The sequence below is a fragment of the Podarcis cretensis genome (assembly GCF_951804945.1).
Source record: "Podarcis cretensis genome assembly, chromosome: 7".
Lineage (NCBI taxonomy): Eukaryota > Metazoa > Chordata > Lepidosauria > Squamata > Lacertidae > Podarcis > Podarcis cretensis.
Window position 1 is genome coordinate 10,174,982 of NC_137176.1, and position 20,527 is coordinate 10,195,508.

The window sequence follows — 20,527 nt, forward strand, 5'->3', positions numbered from 1 at the left end:
GACTGGTAGGCAGTGCAGCTGCTTCAGAAAAGGAGTAGCATGATTAATGCCATCCTAGCTATCAATCGTTTGGGCAAGCAACATTATGGACCACCCAAAGTTTCTGCGTCTTACTTTCTTTAGAATTTATATCATAGCTGAATCCACCAAGGTTTGTTCTTGGCTTACTGAACGTTGCTTGTAGGAGCCAAGCAAACCACAATTCCTGGTTCAGATGCAACACTATGCCAAGGATTACAGTTGCTTTCCTCCATGTGCTATTGAGGAGATGACACACAGCCCAGGTAAAGCAACGTTAATGGTTTAATGTGAACTTGCCTACTATGACATGAGAACTGGACCAGTGGAGAGGCCAGGAAAATGCAATGGGTGTTTTTTGTTTTTAAAAATGCATTCCATCATTCAGACATTAGTATGGTTGCCATAATTCAGTCTCACAAATCTATACAAATTATTTTCCAATTAGGGTTGAGAAAGGGTTAAGCAACCTGCTTCCTGTTAATATCCCACTACAAATCGCCCCAGATGCTTGGATTTTTGATACATTTGTTGCTCCGCCCCTTTTTGCCTCCGGCTCCACCAACCACTGGCATATGGCCCTCAGGTGGTTTTCCAAAAATGCATTCGACCCTAGGCTGAAATAAATCCCCCCCCTCCTTTGTAATAACATGTCATTCTATTTTTTTTTTGCATGGAAACTCCTCATTACATTCCTCTCTGCATGTAGTCTGGAACTTTTTCTCTTTCTTTCCCCCCATCTTAACATGTTTAGTTGGCATTTTTACTTCTAACTTTGATAGCAATGTACACTACAATAGCAATCAACAATGCAGTGCTTTGCATGTCTACTCAGAAGTAAGCCTCACTGCGTGCCATAGGCCTTATTTCCTGCCAAGCGGGTACAGGATTGCAACCTCAGGCTGCTTAGACATGGATAGGATTGTACTGTTACTTACTAAACACCATGCAAGCTTTTCTAAACTTACTAAATTTTATGCAAACATCAATTCTTTCAGAACATCAACCATTGTTTCTCCTTGTTCATTGTACATTAGCATTGGTGATCAGGAGATTCATGGGGGATAGTGTGATTGTGATTTGTGGTTAGGAAAGGAAAGACAGAAAGTGTGCAACTATCTCAGGCATCTGAAAAAGTGGATTAATTTGGAGACTCACAAGAGGAGCCTCCCTCTCCCTGCCCTCCTTACAGAGCATGCAGCATGAAAGACAGAAGCCTGGTTTCTTTTAACTTCAAATGAAGATTCTTACCAAAAAAGATGCTACGTATAGGTTCTTTCCTTTAAAACTGATGCAGCGGCATGTGCTGTTTTAGGTTATCAAGCAGGTGTGAAACAAAGAGTGACCATTAATAAGCCCCATGCACATTTGCCCCCAGGAATGCAGATAGGAGTGTGTGAAACAAAGGTCAGACACGGACTTTCACGTTATTTGCAATTTCTACTATTTAACCTGTTGCATCCCTAATGCTCTGTGTCAAAAATAGATTCTTAACAAGGAGACAGAAGAGGGCAAGAGTTTAAGAGTTGACTTGGTATGGTCATGCGATGCAGACATGCAGGACAGTGCAGCATAAGGCTTCTGTAAGCAAGCAAGTGAGTGCTGAATTTGGGCTAGAAAAGCACGTCAAAAAGTGACCAAATGGGGTGAGATAGTGGTGGATTTGGGGGGCTGGGGGAAGAAGGAGGCCTTTCCTCAAATGTAAGGTGTTTCCTGCATACCTGAGGGGGATCCCTCCCTGTATGCAATAAGCCATACTTGCCCCCTTCCTTTTTCTGAGAGTGATACCCTGCACCTAACATGGACCGCATCTAAAAGCAAACAATATCTGGAACATTGTCTCAGAAGGTAGCAACTAAAAAAGCCTATATAATCCACTAACAACAAAGGGTTCCTGCTGTGCTCTGCTCTGGCTAATTGGCTAACAGTGCTTAGATTATAAAACAGTAGGTATCAAGTAGCACTAAGGAAGAGATTGGAAAGGCTGTGGCTGGAATAATAACTGCAGCTTCACTGTTCATAAATCAAGGAGAACGAAGGAAACACTGGAGGAGAATTCAAAGGTCAGAAGCAATCCATGATCTGGGAGATTGTTTAATGTTATAAGATTTATTAATTCGTTATGACAGAAAATGCAATATCATGCTGCACATTTAGCACTTTGCCTGTGTTTTAACAGAAGTGGCTTGCTTTACAGTCTCATTAAGCAACCCTACCCACAGATATATGTGGGCAAGTGCCATTGTGCAGCTACAGACAGGGCTGCATTTCTAATGTTCCCTGCCAGCATAAATGTGAATGCTATTTGGTTGCTACGTATCAATTCAAAGAAAAATAGTACCAGTATCAAATTTCTTATAGTGACAGCCAACACACTGTCTGAAAGCACTGCAGAATGCATGTCTACTCAGAAGTAAAAACGAAGTTTGGCTGCAGCTCATGGTCAAGGTTAAATTACATTTGTGGGCTGAAATAGGTGCCCCATTTCTGATAAAGTCTCTTGTGTACGCTGTTTCGCCATTTCCACATGCAAATTGGGGAAGAGATACAGAAAGGCTTAGTTAGCTACAATGCTGCTGCCGTTGCTGTAAGAGGAGCAAAGGTAAGGCCTTTGCAGACACACCGGCAGACACCCCCCCCTGCCCCCAGCTAGTCAGGCGCGGGCAGAATTGCAGGCACCTTGATATAGTCAGTCCTGTTCCATCAGAGTAAGCTGTCCTCAAGAAAGCAGGCAAGAAGAGAGAGACCGGAACAAGCATCATTATGGGAAGAATGCCAGAGCCTTTCCTTGGTACCTACCCCACTGACAGACCTAGGAAATGTGTGCCTGTGCCCATTACAGCAGGAGATACTTTGCTGTCCACTCCTCACATACCCACTTCATCATAGTGAGAAGCATTTCATCTGTATTCCATTATCATTTAGCATGTGCACTAAACATACTTTTAATATATAAGTAAAATTTGTAATTACCTGGAACGACACCATTTGTTGCTATTGCACTCATTGATATTGCAGTTAGCAGAGTCTGCAAAAAAACAAGTGATATTGGAGAATGTTACTAGCAAATTTAAGAAACCACAGCTGACGACAGTTCGTATAGTAAGAGCAGAAGCTCCCAGCACATTGAGGGTGCAGGACCCATGAGTTAAATCTTTATAAAAAGCAAAAGATGTATGCATTCAAGTACAAGAGAGCACTAAAATTATTGATCCATATGAAATGCCAGTGGCATCTCCTTATTCTTGCCTCTTATGTCAGAAATCATGCTTTTGCAATAGTATATAAATTGGTGAAGACACTGTACTTAAAATGGTTCAAGTGGAGACAAGAACCAAGGCATAAGTTTTACTGATGGTTACTGACTCAGCACATATTAAAAGGTAAAGGGACCCCTGACCATTAGGTCCAGTCGTGGCCGACTCTGGGGTTGCGGCGCTCATCTCGCTTTATTGGCCGAGGGAGCCAGCGTACAGCTTCCAGGTCATGTGGCCAGCATGACTAAGCCGCCTCTGGCGAACCAGAGCAGCGCACGGAAATGCCGTTTACCTTCCCGCTGGAGCGGTACCTATTTATCTACTTGCACTTTGACGTGCTTTTGAACTGCTAGGTTGGCAGGAGCAGGGACCGAGCAACGGGAGCTCACCCCGGCGCGGGGATTCGAACTGCCGACCTTCTGATCAGCAAGTCCTAGGCTCTGTGGTTTAACCCACAGCGCCACCCGCATAAGCACATATTACTCTTCATTTATGTAGTGCTGGTATAAACAAAGACTCAGACACTGGATTCTTGGTGTAGAAGTGAGAAAGACTAACCATCACCCATGTGTCCTTTTCATCTGCCTACTAATACAGCAAAGAGAAGCTATTTATACATATCTATATCCCATTCTTCCTTTCAAAGTTCAGAGCTGTTTAGGCACTGATGAGGCCCCGTCTGCTTGGCATTAACAACACTGCAGCCTTAGATGCCCTCAAATAATACAACAGGCAAAGTTTGAGAATGAGAATGTCTGACAGTTGCTTTCTCTAACAGTTAAGCCCCTCAGAACAGGTGAAGCACAAGACACTTAAATAGATGTGAATTGATTGGGTTATTTATATATGTGTGTCTGTGTGCTTCCAGTAGTTTTAAAATGGCAAGTGGGAAGGTCCAGCTGCAGGGATGGGAAAGAAAACCACTGTTTGTACCATAAAACCTAAAGCAAAATATTTTGTGAGTCTACAAGAAAGAAAGGAATATTCATTGGTATTGGTCAGCTGGCTGTATGGCTTTCATCAGTGGAACAGGCAGGGAAACAATTTCATTCAGTCCCATTCGCATTATTACTACTACTATGATGATCTAGAGCAGATTTAGGAAGGATGTGGGGGGGCTGCACTGGAGGGAGGAATAATAAATTGCTTCCCTTCCCATTCCGCTGACCAAAACCTTACCATAAGCTGAGTGACATTCTTGGATACAACCCAATCTTTTCAAAAATGCATTTGGATTTAAGGAACTATTAAACATATTGAATGTTATGCTAGTTTTCCATAACCTAACTAAAACACAAATATAGTCTGTATGTTTAATATCGTCCTAACAGAAAAACAAAAATCAAACCCATATATCCAAAACACTCTAACAGGATGACATTTCAAGGTTAGAAAGAATTGTTTTCCTCTTTTAGTCATATTCCTTGCCATGAAATCAAATCAGAAGATGGAAGAAAGCCAGGTATGGGTCAAAGCTCCAGGGCTGAAACATGTGCAGACTTAAGCCCAAATCACTACAATGGCACGGAACCCATGTCTGTTGGCTCTGAACTTCGGAAACAATATCTCACTTGATGAGTTGTTAGGAAATGATGTTGCTATTTAAAGTGAGAGCAGTTGGAAACAAAAGTAAGGGAAACTGTCCAAACTGGTGACCAAGCCAATCAGCTGTTGGGTAAGAGCCTCCCATTTGTTTTCACACCCTATTTATTCTCTCATTGAATGTATGACTTCCCCTGAGAATTAAAATCTCTTTCACAGTGTCAATGAAATGAAATGAAAGAAAAGCAAAAGACTTGGGTGATCCAGAAAGAGTATCTCTTCTCTGATTTAGATGTGGGGTAGGGGCAATGACACCAATTAAGCCTTTAATTTGATCAGAAGGAAGAGAAACAACTAGTTCCCATCATGATGCTCAACCTGGACAATGGCTTATCTTCCTAATTCATTGGTGACTGTGTTGTGTGCCACAGATAAAACACATTTTTATAAATATATTGTCTTTTTAAGCTCTTACTTGGCACAGCCCTTTTCCACCAATCAGCCACAAAAGAGTTCTATTTTTTGAACTGCAACTACACTTGGCTTGCATTATATTTTTGAACTGAAAAAAAGGTTCGTTCATGAGAAATCCTAGCCTAAACAAGGTGCTGCTCTTTTGGCACTAGAGACTGAGATATACAAATGAGGCTAAAAATGTTGGCCTTCCTGAAAGCTACTTGATGTTGCTTTACAATATCCATAACGCAGCCACTTAGAACATAGCAACAGAAGAAGAAGAAGAAGAAGAAGAAGAAGAAGAAGAAGAAGAAGAAGAAGAAGCAGCAGCAGCAGCAGCAGCAGCAGCAGCAGCAGCGGAGTTTGGATTTGATATCCCGCCTTTCACTCCCTTTTAAGGAGTCTCAAAGCGGCTAACATTCTCCTTTCCCTTCCTCCCCCACAACAAACACTCTGTGAGGTGAGTGGGGCTGAGAGACTTCAAAGAAGTGTGACTGGCCCAAGGTCACCCAGCAGCTGCACGTGGAGGAGCGGAGACGCGAAACCGGTTCCCCAGATTACGAGACTACCACTCTTAACCACTACACCACACTGGCTCATATAAACTCTATCTATCTTGCACCCAGTCTTGCTTTACATAGCTTGCTCCCCGTAAATGCTTGAATAAAGTTACAAGACGACAATGGAAAATCACTAGAATGCAGAACAGCATTTAATAATAATAATTAATTTTTATTTATACCCCGCCTTCCCCAGCCAAGACCGGGCTCAGGGCGGCTAACAACCAATAATAAAAACAAGTTGATTAAAATACATTTTTAAAAAGTTTAAAATACAACATTAAAACGTTAGGATGCATCCTCTTCACAGGAGGAGAAAGGAAAAAGAAAGAGGTGGAGGGAATCAAACTGATTCTAAGCCAAAGGCCAGATGGAACAACTCTGTCTTACAGGCCCTGCGGAAAGAAATCAGATCCCGCAGGGCCCTGGTCTCATGAGACAGAGCGTTCCACCAGGCCGGAGCCAGTGTTGAGAAGGCCTGGCTCTGGCTGAGGCTAATCTAACTTCCTTAGGGACCGGGACCTCTAGGGTGTTGCTATTTATGCACCTTAAGGTCCTCCGTGGGGCATACCAGGAGAGGCGGTCCCATAGGTACGAGGGTCCTAGGCCATGAAGGGCTTTAAAGGTCAAAACCAGCACCTTAAATCTGACCCTGTACTCCACCGGGAGCCAGTGCAGCTGGAAAAGCACTGGGTGAATATGCTCCCATGGCAGAGACACTGTGAGGAGCCTCGCTGCAGGATTCTGCACCCACTGGTTTCTGGGACAGCTTCAAAGGCAGCCCCATGTAGAGCTAAACATAAAAAGTGGCAGTTGTACTTACGCCAGAACAGCACATGAATACAATGATGAAAGATTCAAGAACTCCTGCTGTTCCCACAATCCATGTCAGTCTCAGGAATAGGATAACTCCTAAAATGTTCTGTAGACAGGGCAGATACACACCAATGAAAGTGCCCATACGTGGAGCCTAAAAAACCCACAGAAAACATAATAGTTCGTTAGTATACTTTTTGACCAATGTATCTGCATTAAGTAAGACAGCCTTTCCCCCAAAGAAACAAATTTTTCATAAAGGCTAAAAAATCCTCTGAAACGGGATGCAACCAGTAACATATACACATAGAGAATCACAGAAATATTCAGAAACTCTTTGAGGAGCTTTTATGTTTCTCACACTACAACCTCAGAAATGTATGTCATATGCCCTACGAAAGAAGCTTCTACTGCATACAGAGTCACATGGCTCTCAGTCTTTCACCCAAATGTAGGTATGACCATGATCAGACAAGAACAATAGTGCAAGGCCATATCTTCTGAGAGTAGTTAACGCAACTGTAACCACAGAAAAGAAGCTATTTTGGGGAGCAAGAAAAATTGGAACTGAAGGATAACAGTTGCCCCACCATAACAAGGAAAGTCGTATTTGGCAAAGATCTAGATGCACTCCCTCAGAGTCTTCAACTTCAGCTGGTTCCTGACAGATTTGGGTTTTGTCTGGTCTCTCTTCGGTTGCCCCCATTGTGTGAAGAATGTCACAGAGTACTAGCCCCCTTGTATTCCCCTTTAGTATGCTCTGTGGCTATAGGTTGAATAATTCTAGGGCTTATTGATCATGGCACAAAATTTTAAAGTTTGAACAAAATCTCCTATTTTGCAAGGCCCCAGAAAAAGAAATATATCAGAGGTGTTACCAGCCACTTGCCCAGGGCAACACCTGTTCCTTCAGTTGCCTCTATTGGCATGTTAATATCCATGATCACTGTGTCACTCTTTCCAAACCACGGAAATTGGAAAGAGGAAAAAACAGAGTGTAGTGTGTATTTTGACACTCTCCAAAAGTAAACTTGTTGTATGTATGGCTGATAACTAGCAATATTTTAATTTTTCCTAGATAGAACTGAGAGAAATGAATCATATTTCATTTTATCATTATCGGTAATATTTATTACCTATTTTGTATGACAGACAGCCCACCTCTCCAATGAAGAAGCTCTGCTACCAATTGTTAATTAAAAGTTTTGGCATTTGTACCTTTATTTCCTTACGTTTGCTATCTTCATCTTCTTCATGTTCTACCACTCCTTGAGTAACATTGGTATAGTTGGCTAGCTTATTAAGAAGAGATGATACCATGGGGTTGCTATCCATTTCTTCCTGTTGGGATTTTGAAAAATATGTTAAATATCAAGGTCCAATATATAGGAACACATTTCAGAACAGGTAAAAGCATCATATATCTATGCAAATTCTGCTGCTACAACCTTTTTGCTGTGAAATAATGAGGATTTCAAGGATTCTTTATTATTGCAAAATAAAAGTTGTTAACAAATATTATTTGTGTACAAAATAAAACCACAGGTCTATTTCTGCTAAGATCCTTCTTAACATGGTTAAACGTTCAAATTCAAACTCTCCTAAGTAAATTCTGATATTTTTTGTAAACAGAGTTCATGATTGCAAATAATATTTACTCAAGTTTTACATGAGATAAATGTATTTGCCATGGCAACCTCCCAAGCTTTGGTGAGTGCTACTTTCTTCCTCTCTGAATAAGGCAATGACACACAAGCAGGCTTAAAGGTTGCTTAAGGTTGTTCCAATGATACACTCAAGTTTAAAAGATGTAGAGATACAGGAAGCTAGACAAGTCACTCTGAAGGATCATTTGGAAGGCAAGACAAATGGTGTTATATTTGCTAACTGGAGCTATCTGGGATTCCAGAATAAAAACAAAAAGGAGGAGGAAGTCATGCCAGGCTGGGCTGAACATACATATAGAGAGAGATATGATATGCAAGTCCTTCCACTTACAGTTCAGGCCACTTAGAGCATTAGCAAAGTTGGGAGTATTTTTCATTCCAACATGCTACGACCAACTGTGAAAGACTGAATGAAAAATGGAAATGAGTGAAGGAAAAAGCATGCAGGGTTGGGTGGAAAAGTTCTTTAAGAATGTAAGAATACTGGAACAAGCAAATGGCCCATGTGGTCCAGCAACCTGTTTTCACAGTAGACAACCAGATGCCTTTCAAGCACAAGAGCATTCTCCCCTCCTACGGCTTCCATCAACTAGTATTCAGAAGCATTGCTGCCTTCAACTATGGCAGCAGAGCAGAGCCATCATGGTTATTAGCCATTGATAGACGTCTCTTCCATGAATTTGTCTAGTCCTCAAAGTCATCTGAGTTGGTGGCCATCCCAGTCTCCTATGAAAGCGAGTTCCATAGTTTAACTACGTGCTTTGTGAAGAAGTACTTAACTTGACTGCTAGCTCAGTTTCTAATTTCAAACAGGTGAAGCAAATCTTTCAAAATGGTTCTCTGTAAGGTCATTCAGCTTTTTATTCAGAATGCAAATGCTTCATTACAGCTGGCTGATGAGCCTCAATGGAAATATTTGCTACAAATATTTGCTACAAATAAAATGAGGCTGCATTTTAAATTGCATTTTAACCTGTATATTAAATTGGTTTGTTTTTTTCCTCCCTCTCTTTTTCCCCTATTATGTTTTTACTGTGATTTTATTTTATTGGTGTTAGCCGCCCTGAGCCCGGCTCTAGCCGGGGAGGGCGAGGTATAAATTTATTTTTTAAAATTATTATTGTTGTTGTTGTTGTTTTGTTGCAAGAAAGAAACTTGAGGGCTGAGTTCAACACTCCCCACTCTTCTCCCCATGTGGCCTGGAGAAGGCCTTTGCATGCATTTAGTTTCATTTTCCACAAATCCTGGCTTGTCATGTCATGCAAACCAGAAATCATAGTTTAAAGCAAACTCTGCTTGGTTAAACAAGCAGCTTATTGACTCGTGGTTTGAAGTTGGCCTTTTTGAAACAACCAAAGTTTGTTTTACACCACAACACAACAAGCCAAGGTTAGTGGAAAGCAAAACTATACTCATTTTCCCAAACACTGGAGAGATGGAGTACAGAAACTCAGTACTTCCCTCAAGCTTATTCCTTGTACAGTAGCAACAAACCATAATTTAGTGTTATATATCAACATGATAGTATTAGACTTCATAGAAGTGACAATTTGTGGATCCCTAGGGTTATATATGCAGCTAAGTCCTGAGTAGATTCTCTGAAATTTACAAACCTAAGTTACTCATATTTAACTTAGGTTTATTAACCTCAGTGGGACTATTCTGACCCTGGTCTTACAGAATAGATTGCAAGAAAACAGAGCAAGTACTGCTACTTGAATAAAAATACATAAATATAACACTTCATACTTAGAACTTAGTAACAGGGATTTTGGGAAATAAGTTATCGAAAGTACCTCAAAAAGAGCCATATTTTTCCCTTCATAAATGTTTCCTCTCTCCATGCTGTCATTATTGATAAATGGGCTGCTTTCCCTTGGAATCCCATCACCTACCATGAAACAATGAATACAAGCAGGGTTATTTTTTAATGTACAAACAAACCAAACATCAACCTAAAAGTAGTAATAAAAACATTCATAAGAGCAAGATGAATAAAATCACAAGATAATAAAGTAACCATCATAATGATAATAAAAAGCTTAAAAAAGAGTAAGTAGCATAGAATATATGTACAAGGTTCATATTTGTACCAAAAATACCAAATAATCATTAATGTTGCCAAATAGATCATATTTAATGGGAATACGCCAACCATGTTTGGTCATATGCATCACAAACAGTCCCCAAGCAAAAACAAAGGGGGTCCACATCACCCCAGGGACTCATATTTTATGAGTCAGCTTTTTTCAGAAATGACAATAAATATGACTTGTTAAATCCACAGATCCATAGAATAACAAGATCCATCCTTCCACCCTGGAGAGATCACTAGACAAGTGGCAAACAACAGATACAGAATTAATTGTTGAGAGGTTAAGTCAACACTGACACTGTCAAAAATGGATAAGAGACATAGCTGAGCATCCAAGTGACTTGTTTGCCAACAATAATATCAATCTCCATTACAACTTGCTTCCAGAACTTGTGTATAGTTACATACCCACCACGTATGCTGATATGTTATGCTGGTGGGATTGTAAGGTATAAGAAACAAAACAACAGTTATAAGCAGATATATCAAAGCATTTAACTGTACACACAAATACTCCAGTAAGTATTATGTGTGACAGAACTCTATGTGTGACAGAACAGTATTTGTCTCCAAGTATCTGAATGAAACTTTACAGAATCTGTGGGGATTCAGACATTGTTTTAATAAATTAAGTGACACTAAAAGTTCATATTACACATAAATCCGCTTTTCCTGAAAGAATATCCAACTGTCAACACCACTACAATCTGCTAGAGAGGAAAACAATTGAGAAGCTCCCAAAAAACTGAACTTACAAGTAAAAAATCATGGAAACCTAAGCCCACTTTCATGGTTCTAGTTCCCACACTCAGCAATTTGTTATTCCACACTCCAGTGTCCCCAAACACTAACCAAAGTACACAGTCAGATCACATGAGATGATGTCTATAAACTGCCCACAAAAAACCAAACTTCCAAGGATCTGTACTCTGAACTGCATGAACTACACACAACTTTTAAGTGCAAAAGGTGCAGAATTCTTGATGTAAAACTTTGTATATGTTCCAAAAAAATTCCAAAGTTGTATGTACGGTATTAAATGGCATACAGAACATGGTATAGATATGCAGTATTTTGGAATCACACACTTTCATTCTGCTTCATATTCAAACTCTGCTTTCCTCAAGATGCACAACTTCCCTGTGTGCATCACAGTTATTTTTTTTTTTACAATCACCAAATGTTCTTACTTCCCAGTTTTATTTGCAGTAGTTGCTTACATTAAAAATTGTCCTTGTTAGGTGACTATAACTTTCCAGACCAGAATTTAGCATTCAAAAAAACTTTTTTCAAAGCAAATTATCTTAACCATTGCTATCTAATTGTCTTCTGTAACTTTCCACCCTCCTTGTGTCCAGGGTAACTATTTGGCACCTCAATGTTGTTTATGAGAGTAAAAGCAATTGCCATACAATAAATGAACTCTAACAAATAGCAAATCCTACCCCAAGTCCAGTTCTTTCATCACTATGACATTTTTTTCCTAGTTACAGGTAGGTAGCCGTGTTGATCTGAGGCAGTCAAAACAAACTTTTAAAAATCCTTCCAGTAGCACCTTAAGGTAAAGGTAAAGGGACCCCTGACCATTAGGTCCAGTCGTAGCCGACTCTGGGGTTGCGGTGCTCATCTCGCTTTATTGGCTGAGGGAGCCGGCGTACAGCTTCTGGGTCCTGTGGCCAGCATGACTAAGCCGCTTCTAGCGAACCAGAGCAGCATACAGAAACACCATTTACCTTCCCGCCGGAGCGGTACCTATTTATCTACTTGCACTTTGATGTGCTTTCAAACTGCTAGGTTGGCAGGAGCAGGGACCGAGCAGGGACCGAGCAACGGGAGCTCACCCCGTCACGGGGATTCAAACCACCGACCTTCTGATCGGCAAGTCCTAGGCTCTGTGGTTTAACCCACAGCGCCACCCGCATCCCCCAGTAGCACCTTAGAGACCAACTAAGTTTGTTATTAGTATAGAGTTTTCATGTGCATGCACACCTCTTCAGATTTTTTTCCCCTAGAAATGTTTCTCCAAGAGATCAAGGATTAATGCTCAGATATGGATGAGATCTGAGGGAGTAGTGGGTATGAGAGTAGTAAGTGGATGAGACAAGCCACCAACATGTAAAAGGTCAGCAAGAGCCTGTGGGGTCCTGATTTTAAGTGATTTATTTTGCACTAGCAGTTTACTTGCAAAACTTTTATACTCTCCTCCCCACCATGTGTGGTCTCTCTAGTGTAACTGTATTAGGAAAGCTCTTCCAGACATGATAATGAGCTTCTTTCTGCTTAGTTGCAACAGAAATCATGCTTGCAGACATCCATGAAAACAGGGCTTTCAGCACCAGTGTAGTGCATACTTTCAACAAGAACTGGCTCCCTCATAATTCTACCTAATCACAACCTAACAGTATATGTTAAAGGGGGATCTTTTCCAGCCTGAGAGCCACATGTCAGTGGTGGGTGGGTCCAGAAACAAGTGGATGGAGCAACAAATGTACATTTTACCTTTGAGTTCTGCTCATTTTGCATTCTACCAACTCAACTGCACCTCTGAGAGGTAATGTCATTTCTGATCTCTCCTTTCATTACACATTTAGTGTCCAAAGGAGAACAGAAAAGAAGCCACCGTTCCTTACTCTCCTTATCCTTTGATTCCACTTTTGATCAAACAGGTTTGTAGTCATGCAAGACTTTCAGCCATACAAGCCAAATGTGCCTACCAATTACATATGAGAAGACTTATTCCTAAAGGAAAACAGCAGTACTTTTTAGACCACTAAAAAAGAAAAAGAAAAGAAGATGAAGAAGAATGAAGCAAAGACCTTTCAACCAGTTTTTCTTTCTAAAAATAGAACAACTACTGCAGGGGAAAAAACCCAAACACAAATGTAAAAACAGCCTAATACATGTTTTACAAACTGTAAAGCAATAAACTGCAAACAAAGCTTTAATAGGTTTGCCCAGACACGTTATATGAGTAGCGCTAGAAACTATCAACATCACAATGAAGATTTAACAATGTAATCAAGCGATACATTTCTGTTTTGAAAAGCAGGCAAGACAAATCTTGTATCTGTTTTGCAGTAGTTATATAGCAGATTAGCCAGATGCTGACTGGCAGAACGCTTTCAAAGTAATGAACTTGTTGCATGCCAAAAAGGCAGCACACTTCTTCTCTTCTATCCACCAGCTATAACAGGTATCTTTAGATTCTTTTTTCAGCCAATGTTTGGCAATTTACAGACATTACCTGAAGTCAGAGTCACAAAAATATGCACCAACACCAATGACCACATTCGGAGCAGATCTAGATCCAGAACCACACTGCTAATGGGTATTTGACTTATTATTGATTTTGTTGTTGGTGTTATTAATTATTAAAATTTATATAGCACCCTTCACTCGCAGATCTCAGGGCGGCTCACAACACAAAAATACAACATAAGGGTAGGAAGAACAAGAACAAGAACTACCACCACACAAAAAACAATATTCACCACCCCTTGCGCCTCCCACAACCTTTTTTTAAAAGGGTGTAAGATGTTTATCAGCCAAAGGCCTGGTGGAAGAGGAACATTTTCACATGGCGCCTAAAGGTGTATAATGAAGGCACCAGGCAAGCCTTCGTTGGGAGAGCATTCCACAGAGGAGCCACCACAGAAAAGGCCTGTTCTCGTGTTGCCACCTTCCGGACTGCTTGTGGAGGACGGAAATGAAGGAGGTCCTCAGATGATGATATTAGGGTCTAGGTAGGTTCATACGGAGAGAGGCAGACCTTGAGGTATTGTGGTTCTGAGCCATTTAGGGCTTCATAGGTCAAAATCAGCATTTTGAATTGGGCCCAGAAACTAATTGGAAGCTAGTTCAGTTGGACCAGGATCTGTGTAATATGCTCAAACCGTCTTGTCACGGTGAGCAACCTGGCCACCGAATTCTGCACTAGCTGAAGTTTCAGAACCATCTTCAGAGGTAGCTGTACAGATAACATGTTGCAGTAATTCTAAACCTAGGGGTTACCAGACCACAGACAACAGTTAGGCTATCTCTGAACCACTAACAGCGCCTCAGTCTTATATGATTGAGCTTCAGTTTGTTGGCTCTCATCCACTCCTTTACCGAGGCAAGACAATGGCCCAGCATATCCACTGCCTCACCTGTAAATGTAAAGGAGAAGTAGAGCTGAGTGTCATCAGGATATTGCTGACAATGTACTCCAACCCTCCAGATGACCCCAACTCAGTGGTTTCATGTAGATTTAGAGGATAAAATTGAACAGTGAGAAACCCCACTGAATAATAATAATAATAATAATAATAATAATAATTTATTATTTATACCCTGCCCATCTGGCTGGGCTTCCCCAGCCACTCTGGGCGGTTTCCAAAAAAAATATTAAAATACCATAATACATCAAACATTAAAAGCTTCCTTAAACAGGGCTGCCTTCAGATGTCTTTTAAAGGTCTGGTAGTTGTTTATCTCTTTGACATCTGGTGGGAGGGTGTTCCACAGGGAAGGCGCCACTACCGAGAAGGCCCTCTGCCTGGTTCCCTGTAACTTGGCTTCTCGCAGTGAGGGAACCGCCAGAAGGCCCTCGGCGCTGGACCTCAGTGTCCGGGTAGAACGATGGGGGTCGAGACGCTCCTTCAGATATATTGGACCAAGGCCATTTAGGGCTCCACGGGGCTGAAGAACTCTCTCCAAGCATCACTCTCTAGAAACGTCCATCCAAGTAGGACTGGAACCATCATAAAGCAGTGCCACCCACCCACAACTCCACTACAGAAGGATATCATTGTCAAGGGTATCAAACAATGCTGAGAGTCGAGAAGACTTAACAGGGACACACTATCCCTGTCTTTCTCCTGACAGAGGTCTCTGTATAGAAAGCAGGTACACTCACAGAAGAAAGCCCTCAACAATCTCAATGAGCTATATATATGATATAGGGAAGAGGTATTTCTTCAGACAGGCAGCATCCAGTCTGTGGAGCTTTAAAAGGTCAAAATCAGCATTTCTGCCTGCTTGTCTTAGGTACACTTCAGTGTTCGTATTTACGACCTGTATATCTCTTTCCTTCATGCTGGAACTCTAGATGGTTTATTTCAGATTCCTAAGAGATACCCCTTCCAAGTAATGACCGGATAGACCAGGGGTCTGCAACCCGCAGCTCCGGAGCCGCCTGTGGCTCTTTTACACCTTTGCCGCGGCTCCGGGGCGGATACTAGTGAGGGGAGGAGGCGCATTGTGCGCCCCGACACTCCCCACTGTGGCGGGCGCTGTACTGGCTGTGATGTCGCATGGGGGTGGTGCATGCGTTAGTCACACACTGTCCTGATGTCACCTTCCCGCCTGCCCGCCCGCTACATTGTAAGGGGCATGTACGCTGGTCACTGCATTGAAAGGGGGCATGTACGCTGGTCACTGTTTTGAAGGGGAGTGAAGAACACACACACAAAAAGGTAACTTGTTAATTTAACGTTTATTTCTATGAGGAGTAATTCTGAGGGGTCAAACAAAGAAATAATAAAAAAGTGACCAAAAAGTTGTTTTTATAATGACGAGTTTTGCGGCTCCCAGTTTTTTTTCCTTCGGAAACGGGTCCAAGTGGCTCTTTTTGTCTTAAAGGTTGCAGACCCCTGGGATAGACATATGCGTAGCTTAAGCAAGATTGCCATGTACGGCTATGGGAATGTATGCATAGCTATGGGAAAGGCTTTATTAGATGATAGAAATAGTGAAAGGTTAAGGAAATATGCTATCAAATACACAAAAGAATTAAGATGAAATATATCAAACTGATAGAATTAGTAGGTGCAGTGTCAATAATAATAATAATAATAATAATAATAATAATAATAATAATTTATTATTTATACCCCACCCATCTGGTTGGGTTTCCCCAAGTGTTAAGTAGAAATAATAAAAACAGTAAAACATCTTAAGGACTATAACATACATTCTTCAAAAACAAAGGAGGGTTATCAAGACTTTTGAACTGGATTATTATCCACCTGGCTTGCCTTTAAAAAAGTGATGGTTTCAGGCTCAGATGCCAAGCAAACATCTTCTGAGTTATGCATTGCTTGCCTCCTGAGTTCAATTTGGGTTTTGAAAAGTTCTTGGGCTGCAGAAAATATGCTCTTATTTCATTACCTGAAGTGAAAATTGATTTGAGAATGTTGAAAAACGATTACAAATATGGAAAGAGAGGGGCAGAATAGAACACAGGAATGGAGGGGAGGCTAAAGCTGAGGGAGGCTAGAAATGGAGAAAAGAAGATGGAAGGGGGAAGAGGTCCTCGCTTCCTCACAGCCCCCATCCCACTTTATGAAATGTCATAGACAAATACTGAGGCAACTGAGATAGTATGAGTTGTTGAATGATGCCATACAAAAAAGGAAGCAGTCCTCTGCAAAAAGAGCAACTTGTTTACAGGAACATTTCTAACCTCTGTAATTCACAACAAAGTGAATTAATTTACTACTGTGACCAAATTTATTAGGAAAGTCTTCCATTCTAAAGATAACACTGAAATTTAGGCTTCATATCTAAGAAAGGGACACGAGTACTAAAAGAAGAAGTAGCACACACATCTGAAGCCTTTGCTTGATGTTTTTATTGCAACAATTTCTTCACAGGGCCAGCATTTTATCTACAGTGGAGGTGTTAAAAACAGGTTTACATGAATTCAGTTGCGCAAACTGGATGGGGTGGAGGAAGGTTTGTTAATTCAAATTGGTTAGTAACAATCTATTAACTTTCGACAAAATGATTTTAAACAAATACAATCCTTTGCGAACCAATTTTCCTAGCTTCCTTATCTACAGGCACCTGCAACAAACAGAACAAAAATAAAGAGCATGACTATCCTGTTGACCTCTGAGCCTAATGAGCCTTATCCTTAGGAAGCCTATAAATCTTATTTAAAAAATCCTCAGCATTACACATCCTCAGAAAAGGAAGGATTATTCCTCATTAACCCATTTGTATTAGTGTGACAAGGTATAGCATATCTCCTGTTCAAAACACAACACTTTAGGTGTAAAAGGAAACAAGATTTCTACCCGAAAATTAGTAATGGAACAGTTTAGCAGCCAGCAAGCAAACAGGACTTGTCTTCTGAAGCACCTCTTTCACAAACACTAGAGGAGGTCAGAGGAAATTGTGAAACACTTTTAGTGGGACTTAAAGCACACTTAAGAATGCGTTTGGCTGTAGCAAAGACAAATAATATCAGCACCTACAGTAAATACAAAATTGTGAACTGTAGGCAGTATGAAATAGCAACATAAGCGCACGTAAAATAAGACCTGTGATCACAGCAGCTTTTTGGCAGCCAATTATGACCTGTTCTCATACTGTACTAGTTACAGATTTAAAATTTTAATGCAGTATACACAAATAGAGATAGTAATACTGATTAGTATTGCTAGTATTATTTGGATTGCGTGCAAGCCTGTTCACCAGCTGAAATCTTCCCCACAGGACTGAAGTTCTCCAAGTGACAAAAGCCTTTTCAGCTGTGGCACTCACAACTGTGAAACTCACTCACTAGACATGCTCACCTACAATGTTCACCTATGCTTTACATACCTGCTTTTACATGAGTTTTCCATTTGCCTGTCACTCCCTTTTTTATCTGCTGCGCTGCTCTGGTTCGCCGGAAGCGGCTTAGTCATGCTGGCCACATGACCCGGAAGCTGTACGCCGGCTCCCTCGGCCAGTAAAGCGAGATGAGCGCCACAACCCCAGAGTCGTTCGCAACTGGACTTAACTATCAGGGGTCCTTTACCTTTATTATATTCTTGCACTGTATATTTTATTGCACTTTGAGGTTTACTGCAGTCTACCTTGAGCTATTCTGCAAAAGGAAGGGAATAAATATTTTAATTTAATGAACAAGTCCCTAAACCCAACTCTTCCCCATGTCACTGTTCGTCCAACCCCAATGCTGCAGAGTTCTGCCTAAACCTACTGCAACAACCTTAATCAACACATAACAATCTGCAAGTGCTAACAAACTGTGAATCGTTAAGATTCATAGACAGTTATGCCAGCTCTGCTATTGTGCGATAAGTACTCCCATCAATAGGAAAAAGGAATTTCGGATTACTTAACAGTCTTCTGAACTCCAACGTAGACTTTATTTTTAATCTTGGGTCATTGACATGTTTCTCTCTAAATTCCATCCAACGAAGACCCTGCTGCTGCCATTTATATTATTCTCCTGGACTTCTCAGCGATATTCAATACCATCAACAATGATATCTTCCTGGATCACTTATATGGTTTGGGTTTGGGAGGCCCACCCTAAGTGGTTCAGACCTTTGTTGGAAGAGTATTTCCAGAAGGTAGTGCTGAGGGACAGCTGCTTTGCCGCATGGTCACTGGTTCAAAACTGTTTTTTATGCTCTTTAACATTTATATGAAACTGCTGGTAGAAATAATCCCGAGGTCTGGGTCGCACTGTCATCAGTACACAAATGACATACATTTCATTTCCATCTTCAGATCCCAGGGAGGCTGTAGAAGTCTTACATGGGCCATTTTGGGATGGAGAAGGCAAAACAAATCAAAATTAAATCCACGTAAGATGGAGGAATTGTGAGTCAGGCCACTGTCTGCTCCAGAAGGTAGTTTACAGCTGGTCCTACATGAAGTGGCAGTCCCTCTGAAGATCCAAGTTCACAGTTTGGGAGTCCTTCTGAATAACATGCTGACAGATGGCATCAACAGCCAGAGGTGGACTTCTTCAGCTTTGCCCTGTGGGCCAACTGCGTCTCTATCTAGAGAGGTCTGGCCTAGCACAGTAACCTCTGCCCTAGTCACGTCCAGGCTTGACTACTGTAACTTGCTTCATGTGGGGCTGCCTTTAAAGATAGCTCGGAAGCTTCAGCAGGTAGAAAATGCCACTGCTAGTCCCAACAGGTGATAGATGGCCAGATCAAACAAAGCACTCTTTATCAGCTGCACTAGTTGCCACTGTACATCTCGGCCCATTTTAAGGTACTGGTTTTAACCTTTGCTTGCCACCAAAAATCAGTGAGATGTAAGAGAAATATATGAAAGAAAGGGCTTTTTCTGTGGTAGCCCCTACTCTGGAACTTCCTACGTGTTGACATTTGGAAGTCCTATACAACTGGACTGTAAAGCTGTTTCAAGTGGCTTTTGGACTGGTAAATTATTCACCTGTGTGGATCTTTTATTGCTAATTTTCTCAGCTATATTTTATAGAACTTCTTATCTGAAATGTTCTTTAGGAATATTAGGGTTGCTATTTTATTCTGTTTCAGTCAATGTATTCTTATTTTACTATGTAAACTGGTTTGGATGATTTTTTTTACTTCTAAAGGCAACATATAAATGTTTAAAATAAATAAAATAAAAATAAATATTACCTATCTCAAGAAAAAATAAAGATTACACAAGAATACCTCATCTTGCCACTGGCTAATGACACATCCAATTCAAATTACATTTCTAAGACATAGATTGGTGTGTAGCCTGCAGGCATTTGTTGGACCACAATTCCCATCATCCCCGATTACTGGCTATGCTGGCTGGAGTCTATGGGAAAAGGAGCCCCAAACCTAAAAACATCCTGGTCTTGTACAGACCTTTAAGATCACTAGGCCTGGGCAATATATCACCCAGGACCGGTATGGAGGCTGCTGAGCACGCTGAGGGAGAAACAAACTAGCTGGGAGCTGGAGGCAGAAGGACTCAAGTGGCAGCAGTTTCATCAGCGATATACTGCTGGTGAAACCGCCATCGCACTCTGCCCAGGCAGAGGGAGAAACAAGCTTATACAGCTTGTTCCTTCTTCCACTTCTTTAATCTGCTTGGCTGAGGAGTGCTCTCGCCTCAATCAAGCAGTTTTATGGAGCCCCTGACCTGCCACTGGCTCATATGATCCAGCGGTGGGATGGGGGCTCTGTTAAAGTGCTCCCCCTTCCCAGCTGAGAGAGCCCCAACCTGGCTCCTGCTTGCACGAGAGTAGGAGCGGGATCAGGGCTGCGCAGCTGAGAAGTGCAAGTCTTTCCAGAAGTGCAAGTCGCTCTGTTAAAGTGCTCCCCCTTCCCAGTTGAGAGAGCCCCGACCTGGCTCCTGCTTGCACGA

The 20,527-nt window shown here is 41.4% G+C and overlaps 2 protein-coding genes across 10 annotated transcripts in view; one reads left to right on the forward strand and one right to left on the reverse strand.

Moving 5' to 3' along the window:
* Positions 1-20,527, forward strand: part of MAJIN (membrane anchored junction protein) — a 172,536-nt gene that overhangs the window by 71,152 nt on the left and 80,857 nt on the right. The window lies entirely within an intron of this gene.
* SLC12A7 (solute carrier family 12 member 7) overlaps positions 1-20,527 on the reverse strand; it is a 137,144-nt gene that overhangs the window by 41,195 nt on the left and 75,422 nt on the right. For 7 of the 8 annotated variants that reach the window (XM_079983938.1, XM_079983937.1, XM_079983935.1 and 4 more), the window contains exons 2-5: positions 10,113-10,207; positions 7,868-7,990; positions 6,657-6,803; positions 2,992-3,046 (exon numbers count right to left, since the gene is read on the reverse strand). In XM_079983938.1, coding sequence (XP_079840064.1) covers positions 2,992-3,046; positions 6,657-6,803; positions 7,868-7,990; positions 10,113-10,207 — 420 coding nt within the window. Of the gene's footprint in view, positions 1-2,991; positions 3,047-6,656; positions 6,804-7,867; positions 7,991-10,112; positions 10,208-10,471; positions 10,500-20,527 lie in introns of those variants that run through there. The other variant, XM_079983939.1, reaches the window with a different exon arrangement.